This window comes from Scomber scombrus, chromosome 16, assembly GCF_963691925.1.
Source record: "Scomber scombrus chromosome 16, fScoSco1.1, whole genome shotgun sequence".
Taxonomy (NCBI): domain Eukaryota; kingdom Metazoa; phylum Chordata; class Actinopteri; order Scombriformes; family Scombridae; genus Scomber; species Scomber scombrus.
Window position 1 is genome coordinate 26,810,510 of NC_084985.1, and position 9,987 is coordinate 26,820,496.

Here is a 9,987-nt window from a genome sequence, read left to right on the forward strand (position 1 = left end):
TTACATCTATCTTCACTCTCTATTATCAAAGCTAAGCAAGTTAATGAAAGACTCAAGCCCAATTTCCACAGGGTCCGTCAGCTGATCGCTGCCATGTCTCAGCAGCGTCCCAGCAGCGGTTCTCCTGTTTTCCAGTCACACAGGTGCAACATTATTCTACTAGTCTAATAAAACTATATTGCATAGAGGCTAGCTTGATAACACCAAATCAACCATATAGCTAGAACATTGTTGGGTTATTTGGTGATAACTGGCAAAATAAAGCTTATAGCACACAACACTTCACAGATGTCACTAAGTTTCTCACATCAAGTCTCAAGTGTATCTCAGATCTAGTATGGATTGATACATTTAATACAATGGAAGTGTATCTGGGCCATGAGACCAAGGTTCAGGGTTCAGTATCTTGCCCAAGGACACTTCAACATGTGGACTGCAGGAGTCGGGAATTGAACCGCCGATCTTCCTATTAATGGACGAGTCGCTCTTCCTCCTGAGTATTATTATTGTCTCGCCTTGTTCGTTTGCTGCCTTTAAAATAATGCAACAGTGGAAATAAATTAATAAACGAGCTGATTGAAAATTAGTGGTGTCACATTGATCCGCCCTGCGTGGTCAGCCTTAACTATAGATGCCTGGGAGAGCTCCGATTTAAAAGAGATGACTTGCACACTCATTGATTTTGTTTCCAGCCGGTCGAGACGCACTCAGCTGATAAAGCTGAAACAGGAAGTTTATTCCCTCCTCAACCCCTGCTGCACAATTCCTGATGTCATAATAAAACACAAGATTCTACAAGATGAGACGGAGAGGGAAATCAATTCATAGATAATAGTTCCTCCTTATAAATGTCCTCCCTGTTGTCATTCAAATAACACTGTGTCTACACAGTATGCAGCAGCATGGCGGATATAATATGAAACATATATGACCTTTCTAACAGTGTACACAGAGAGTTAGAAAGCAGCTGAGGGTCATGTACTAAAAGTTAGTCTTAGAGAAGAGGAAATGCTTATCAGCTAAAGTATCACTGTCACAGTCTGTCTTTGTAAATGAGTTTCCTGTCCCTGAATAACAATAAGAACAAAAAAATCAATTTTATATAGTGATTTAAATGTTCTCAAAATACAATTTAAAATATCCAAAAAACTGTTAAATATATTGAAGAAATATTTATATTGAAGATTTCACAAACACCCTTTCACACTGATTTGTCTGTTCTTATTTTGTTATTGTGTATATAACAAAGTCAAGTCAAAATAAAATCAGGTCAAGTAAATTAAAGTCAAGTAAACTAAAGTCAAGTAAGTTTAAGTAAAGTCAAGTAAAGATTTCAGGAAGTCTTTTGAATGTTAACACCCTGCTTTTTTTTACTTCACAAATTTAAAAAACACATTCTGAACACTTTATTACTGGATTTTATCTGAAAATAGAAAATCAATCGAGAAAACCATAAACCGAGAAAATGGGACCAGGATCAATGGATTGTGTAAAATAGTTTATTCTCAAATTCATCTACTGAAAGTAGAAAGTTTAGTGAAGGGACAATTTAAGATTTTGCACTGTTAATCAGACAAAATCAGTCTTACTACTATCCTACAATAAAAGGCTTTTTTTCCGCTAGTACAGAATTAAACGTCACATTAAATATATAAAGAGTAGAAAATGAGTGTTATCTGGTAGAGTTTGTTGGCAGTGATACACAGCCTGGGAGTAAAAGTTGCCTGACAAGCCAACTTCAAGAGAACAAAAGTCCCTGAAGTATTAATGTACTTTGAGGAAAGTTGGTTGAGATCAAAGTTAATTTGACTTTTTTGTTGCTTTTGTTGGACTCAGGATTTAAGAGTGCTTCCAAAGTATATAATTCTATGAAGTAATCTAACAAATAGCTGGACTACTGCCTGATTTGAGGCTTGACTTTTATTTTTTTGGCTCTATATCAACAGTGATGTGCGGCTTACCTTCGTGCACGGTCACCCCGCAATTGTCGCACTGGATGATCTCGTCTGCGTCCTCGCTGTTGTCTCCCAGACAGACGCAGCAGATGAGGATGTGCTGGGTGCTCCAGGCCTGGGAGCGGTCCAGCAAGGCGTCCTGGGGAAAATCAGGAAACAGAGCAAACCGTAAAGCCACTTATCAATGCTTCCTTCCTCTATAGTGAGCACAGATCCAGTGACTGGCAGCTGGCAAATCCCACATACAATGTTGATGGACGCTATGCTAAGTGGATTATTTCTCCTGGAATCACTGCGATACCATCTAAACCTCTCATTGGATTATATGCTGACTTTGTGACTCATATTGTTGTTTGGTATTATGAAGTGTTGCAGCAGGCCAAATATCTAAAGTAACCACTAACACATTCAAAATAAACTGTGGAGAAGATATCAAAAAGTTTCTGTAAACTTCCCAAACTTCCTAAAAACACTGTCTTACAACTTAAACAGGTTTTTTGTTTGCTGTGCTGGTTTCATTGTAAGAACTTGGTTTCCTGGTCTCTGAACCACTAATGTGGGCTGCAGTTCAGGGTCTCAGCCTGCTGTCTGGCTGGCACTCAATGGTCATATAAACAAACCTGTGCTAGAACTGCACAAACCTTTGAAGCATAAGTTCAGGATTCATCAGTATGTTCTTACCTGAATTTGTTCTTACTCTGTAAACTAATTTAGAGCTGTGATATGGCTTGATTCCACCAGAAGCAGCTCTGCTGCATTCTGGTTATGACATGGCCACCAGAGCTGATCATGGCTACTCTAGTCAGTGTTTATGATCCCACCAGAAGAGTCCGCTCCAATAAACAAATCTAGTCTACTTTTGACAGAAGCAGCGTCAAAGCCGCGTCAAGCTGCAGAGTAGATCGAGACAGGCAGCAAATCAGAAACAGAAACACCATAGAGCTTCTGGCAGGTTTTCAAAATAAAACACCCCATGTAAACACCTGACTGTATCAGTAATAAACAGGGCCTGAACGATATTGGATTTTTGGGGCTGATGCCGACACCGATATTAGGGAGTAAAAGAATTCCAATACAGATAAATTGGCCAATAATCTTCTATATACAGGATATGCACAAAAACACACTTTTTTAAAAATGTGGTTATCCGACACTTGTGAAAAAGATACGTAATAGCGGCCATGATAGGTAACAGTTTAAGAATAAACTTAATTTAAATGACATCAGTGCACTGAAACAGTAAATTACACAGGGAATTTAATATGTATATATACTAAACTTGAGTTAGGAAAAAGGATAAAATATATATAAAATGTGGCCTATATATATATATATATATATATATATATATATATAAAAAATATCTGCACATATTGGATGGAATAAACACTGGTACCGATATATCTATGACAGGCCAATATCGGCCAATAATATCGGTTGACCGATATATCGGTCGGGCTCTACAAGTTATTACTTTAAGTTATACAATTAAGTTATAAAATGCATAGCTAAAATGTTGTAATCCATAAATCATTATCACAAATGTAATGATAAATAAAATACTAAAATTGTCCTGTTCTCAGTTTCAGATGAAACTGCAACTGAAACATGCAACTTAATGTCAGCTGGATTTGAAATGTGGCCTGGTGAGATGAGAGCTGCACTCACCTCGTTGCCTTTTCCCTGAGACATGCTGTCGTTAGTCAGCTCTTCATCAAACGTGCTGCTACTCTTGGCTTTCTTCTTGGGCTTCTTCACCTCTTTGTCAGTGTCACTGCTGCTGTTGTTGTGGTTGTTGTTGTTGTTGTCGTCGCCGTCTTCCTTGTCATCGTCCTCATCGTCGTCGTCGTCGTCATCATCATCATCATCGTCGTCGTCATCGTCGTCGTCGTTATCGTCATCGTCGTCGTCGTCACTCGCGCTGCCTCCCTCCTCTTCCTCTGTGCCTCCTTTCTGGGTGGCAGTCTTACTCTTCTTCTTCCCTGCTGTGGGCCTCCAGTCGTTATCGTCCTCGCTGTCGTAGTCGTCCATCTCGTTCAGCTCCTCCATGGTGGTGAAGTCCAGCAGGGGGCGGTTCCTGCGGAAATTCCATTTCTTGGGCTCGGCCTGTGACTCCTCAGTGTTCACGCTGCCGGACCCGGACCCAGATCCAGATCCAGACACGGGCCCAGATCCGGACCCAGACCCGGAGGCAGCAGTGTCAGCAGACCCACTGCCAGCAGCTGCAGCGGGCTCGGACGTCTTCTTGCTCTTGCGTCGGCTTTTGGACGGGGTGACGGCTGGGGCGTCTTTGGTGGAGCTGTCTGAGGAGGGCTGCTGTTTGTTCTTCTCTTCATCTTCTGTCAGGTTGTCCTCAGCAGCCAGGTCTTTGGCCTCTTCCTCATCTATGCCGTCGTCTGCAGAGGCGGCGTTGTCCGAGTCGCTCTCTGAACCCGCCGCGCTCGCTTTAGACCCTTCTTCATCACTGCCGTTCCCTGTGCCGTCTGATCCTGTTCCAACACAAAACCACAAGTCACCAGGGTGAACTTAAGATTCTGTACAACTCCATGGTGTAAATGTACTCTTGTTGCCATGGGTTACTGCACAAATATCTATAGAGAGTGCAGTGTACACAATGCAGAGTTTAACATCAAACTTAAATAATGATACATTTTTTAAGGTGTGACTACTATTTCTTCCTTTCTCAGAGTGTTACCAGAGAACAGGGGTTAAGATATAAATGAACTCAGCTATACAGATTACTGTAATATTGAACCAGATGGGGGTTTGTTAACCACTGCTTTACCCCCACCTGTGATGTCAGCACAGATGGAACTGGTACTACCCCCTTTTTTATAATGTTGGACAAACACAGGTCTGAGTGTACAGGAGCTGCCAGTGACTCAGCAGCTGGTAGAACAACATTTATGAAAAGTGGGAATGTGAATGAATGTGCAGTTAACCATAACAGCTGCTACAGCTGGTGAGATCCTATGTTTACCTTCTTTCAAACTAACAATTGTTTGACATGATTAATGTAAAAATCAGGTTTATCTGGAAAGCTGCAGGAGGCTCAGCAGCTCGCCCTGATCACTGCTGCTATGTGCAATAAATGTCCTTTTGCGAATGGCTGGAATCTCTATAATAGAGCTGGAGAGTACAGTTAACATGACACATAGAGCAACAATGACCACATTTACAAGAAATACATCAAGTAGAAATAAAGCTGAATTCTCCTTTAACAGTATGACGAGTCCTCCAAAATGTTCAATACTGTACCAGTCACTAATGGCTGATAGGTAACACTCTGTGGAGCTGATGTAATGGGGAAAAAACACTGCAGTGAGCATTTTATTAGGAACACCCTTGCAATATAATCCATATAATGTAATCAGATACAACAGCTCTGCCATACATTCTACTTTATTTATGAGGGTGAATGAGGGTATTTTGATCTATGTATGTATGTATGTATATATATATATATATATTCGCATACAAATAAGACTTTACACAATATTTTTCTGGTTCATGGACCAAATACGGTGTCACCCATTTTATTTATTGGATACTCTCCTTGCCTCCCTACCTGTCTGAGATAATGATTGGCCTGAAGTCACATGACCATATACCCAATACCACCTTGGTGGATTACTTATTGCCTTTTACATGTCTGGATGCACATTATCCGTATTAACTATAAACTTTTAGTGTAGAGTGAAGATGTAAAAGTATATATGTTCAGGTGTGTGCTTACCTGAAGCATCTCCCACTTGAAAGTCGCTGTCATCTGAGCTGTCGTAATCCAAGGCGTCTAACAGGGAGGCGGCGAGCGGCTTCACCTGCCGGCGCTTCAAACCGCGGTCCACTGACGACAAAAAGAACACGTGGTAAACACAAGAAAACAACATGAGACAGCTGTGATCTCTGGGTAGCAGGATAAACACATGAGGCGAGGAGCTAAACTCTAAACAGACACACACACACACACACACACACACACACACACACACACACAAAGGTAAAACAACTTAATACTGTGATTAAACTGTAGGATAAGGATGATCTGCAGTATTTATGAAGACCTACATCAATATACTGGACCTTCATTAACACTAGAAATCACTTCTGAGGATTCTGTGTAGACCCTGACCTATACTGGATTTTTAGAGCCGATGCTGATGCAGATATTAGGACATTAAAAAAAAATCCAATATTAATATATTGGCCGATATTATTATATATACTGAATACATAAACACTCATTTTTTGTAATGATCCCTCAGATGTGGTTATCAGCCCATCATATTTTACTGTTGAACAATAAACTTAACTGTATAAAATGACATCAGTGCACTTAAATAGTAAACTTCACTGGGAATTTCATCATTATAAATAACTATGAATAAAAAACAACCAAAAAACATCTATATATGAGTTAAGAAAAGGGATCAAATACACAGAAAATGCTGCCTATATAACATTAAAAAATTAAAAGACAGATATATGCTGATACCAATGTATCTGTGATAGGTTGATATTGACCAACAATATCGGCTCACTGCTCTTCTGGTGCCTTTTCTACTGATATACTGTATGTCACTTATAAATGGTCCATAGTATGTCACTAATGTTGTTCCATATGAATCACACCTCACTGACATAATGACAATTCTTACTGATACATGCAGCTATTTATCTGATTGTTTTCTTCATGAACTGATTCATCATTGGTGTATAAAACATCAGAACACTATGAAAGATGACATTAATAACATCCAAGAGCACATTCATATAAGACAAAGAAAAACAGCAAACTCTGACATTTGAAGCACCTGTAACCACCAAATGTTGAGTATTTTTCACATTTCACTCTTTTTTACTCTTGTTTTAGTGCTGTATGCTAATTCTTACTGCTATACACTTTGATTAGTGGTGCCCTGATGCTGTTCAGCTGCCATCTGTCACGTAAAAACCTGCATTGGCACCATTTTTACTGACTTACAGGCTGATACTGTAACGGTTTGGTACTTCTTTGTTGTTTTATTAACAAGCATATCGACATAATGACCATAAACATGTAGTTACTCAGACCATGACCACAGCTATGCTGTCTGGTAGTCACACACAGCTAGAGCTAACCCTGCTAGCATAGTGATGAGAAATGTATAGTGACAGCTTGTTACAAGGACTGACTACCTTCCACTTTAACTTTACAGCATAATTTAGAGTAGCAGCTGTCAGTGGTTTTAGTACAGGACAAAGCAGCAGCACATCACTAGTTAAGGTGAAATACCACAAACAGTTGGCACAAGAATGGCACTTCATCATCATCAAACAGTGAACACAAGTTTCTGTCAGTGGACCATGGGCAAGCAGCAGCATCATTTCATCATCAGTAGTGGTATATATGTTAGTAAGAATCACTGTCTGCAGGTAGGAAGTGGCATCTGCCAGTGGAACCTTGGTGACGTACTCTTAATAATTGGCACGTGCCAGTAAACAGCAGCATATCATGATCAGTAGTGGTGTGTATGTTAGTAAGAATCACTGTCTGCAGGTAGGAAATGGCATCTGCCAGTGGAACATACTGTTGAGAATTGGCACATGCCAGTAAAACAGCGGCAGAACACCAACAGTCTACAATTCCAGAAGTGATTAATGTCATTAAAAAAGAGCAGACTGGCATCACAGTAAAGTCTCTTTGTCTGCAGCCAGAACCGTATTGTAACTTTAACAGTAGTTACAGAACATGTTGAGCAGTACTAACCTGACGTTAGTTCTGTGCTGGCTTTATAAAGTAACATGTTAAGTTTGGAGTTTTATTTTGTAAAGTTCTGTCGCTTCTTGTAGAAAACACACAATTGAAACTGAGAGTAGATACCAGCTAGTACAGTACAGCCTTCACACTGCTTTAACGAGTCATGCTCTGTTGACTATAAGTCAAATTGCATTTCAACTTGAGCTTAAGCGTTCACACTCATTCAAAAACAACCTCATTGACATATTTATTGCGACACAGGTAACGTAGGCTAACCTGAGACTGGCTAGCATTAGCAACGGTTAACGTTTCATTCTCGTTTAACAATGCAGCGTCTTTAGCACGCAGCACACAGTCACACGAAGGGAATAAACGCTGGAGAACATGATTCCACCTCCACTGACAACACCACACCGAGAACGAAAAACGCCAAACAGCGAGGAAAACAAAGCTGCATTAGCATTATTAGCCAAGGCCAGTCACAAAGCATAGCTGGGCTAGCTTAGCCGGCTAGCAGCTAATTAGCAGCAGTTTGGTTCTGCAAATAAAACGGGTTAAACCGATGCTCCGGTAAATTTAACTAAACATCATGGTAGGTTTTCGCAGACAAACGTGACATGGTGGAAAGCAGCACTCACTTTGTAGTTGTTGTTTACTACAAAGAAGAAGGCAGAGCTCCTGTTAGCAGCATGTTCTGTAGACAATGGAAAACACAGCCGTGACGTAGTGACGACTGGATGTTGTTGCCATGGGGACAGTTGAAGATGAAGATACAGGATGGTTACGTTTGATAAAAATTATGTTTTTTAAAAAGCATTATAGATCAATAAAGGTACAATTTGATTTTTATCAAATTAAATATTACATATATTCTGAACCCAGAATGGTATTAGTCAGCAAATTACAAAGAACTGCAAAGAAACACAATAAAAACAATGAAAAAAGACATTAAAACTGAGTTATATACTTATATATCACCTGACCCCGCTCTCCGAAGACATCAAAAATTGTAAGAGCATGTAATACCTGTCAGAGATCACAAAAGTGCAAGATTAAGGATCATTTATTGTCATTTATAAAAACATGGAGAGGAGTGACATGCTACAGACGACCTACAGACAACATATTTGGTCAGTGTTGAACAGAATGAAACAAAAATGTACTTCTTCCCAAAATGTGAAAACATTGAAAGATATATAAATGTGGAGATTCATTACAGCTGAGTTATGATTTAGACTAAAAAGCACGAATACATTGTACATGACGGCATATACAGTAGGACTCAAGGAGAAATTAAGTTAAATGTCAATTAACAGTATGTACTTGTGAGTTATACAAATCATACATTTTTTACATGTGTTTTTTTTAGGAAACCAAGAAGAGTCATCTATCACCATCTTTTTTCTTTCTTTTGTTTTGTTCTTATTTAACATCACCCTATGCTCCTTTTAGACCATTTTAATGTGAATCACTTGGTGTATGTAATGTATTGTGTTGTAAGCACGTTGAGCTGCATTTCTTGTATGAAAGGTGCTATAAAAAATAAAGGTATTATTTTTTATCTTATTTTCTATCACAGAGCTGAAACAGCAACACAAAGAGGACTGGAGCTCATGTTGAGACAAAGGCTGGTGTGCTATTACTTACTAAATACTTGATTCCAATGAAATAGTTGACACGTTGTTATGTTTTTTTGTTTATCAGAAATAAATAAATAAATAATTACTAATAACATATTAATTAAATCTGACACTACTGTCCTCTTCCTCCTTTCCTCCACCAATGACTGTATGTTCAGGACCTTAGCTGGTTCAGCATCAGGGGTCACAAACTAAATTCACTCACACAGTCACTCATTTATTACACATAAAATGTTGGAGTCAGGGTTAACATCAAATCATACAGTATCATAAATAATTCAATCTTACACCCAAGAAAATAGGTAGTGTAGCTTTCTTTAATTATGCTCCAAAATGATGGAATACTACATGAAGCTGTAAGAGCTGTGGACTCTGTGAACATTTTTAAGTAAGTATTTAATCTGTTTTTTAATTAGTGTCAGTTTAACTTATTTTTACTAAATGTCTATGCATATATACATATAACTACTTTAATCACACACTGTTGTTGTGTGGATTAAAACAAGCAAGATACAGTGTGTTAATAAGTAAACTCGTGTTTGTATTAGTTTCTATCATGCTGAACTAGTCCTTTAACAACAGTATACAGCAACAGAGACAAAAATGAATGGTTGTTTTTTTAATGAAAACAATATCGAACATTTAAAGTATA

The 9,987-nt window shown here is 38.9% G+C and overlaps 1 protein-coding gene across 2 annotated transcripts in view; it reads right to left on the reverse strand.

Annotated features, from left to right (window-relative positions):
• The window catches only part of phf14 (PHD finger protein 14), an 88,897-nt gene extending 80,485 nt beyond the window's left edge, over positions 1–8,412 (reverse strand). For both annotated transcript variants that reach the window (XM_062436280.1, XM_062436281.1), the window contains exons 1-4: positions 8,334–8,412; positions 5,692–5,802; positions 3,624–4,444; positions 1,962–2,094 (exon numbers count right to left, since the gene is read on the reverse strand). In XM_062436280.1, the coding sequence (XP_062292264.1) occupies positions 1,962–2,094; positions 3,624–4,444; positions 5,692–5,802; position 8,334 (1,066 nt within the window). In that variant the 5' untranslated portion in view covers positions 8,335–8,412. The remainder of the gene's footprint in view (positions 1–1,961; positions 2,095–3,623; positions 4,445–5,691; positions 5,803–8,333) is intronic.
• Between the last annotated feature and the right edge of the window lie 1,575 nt (positions 8,413–9,987).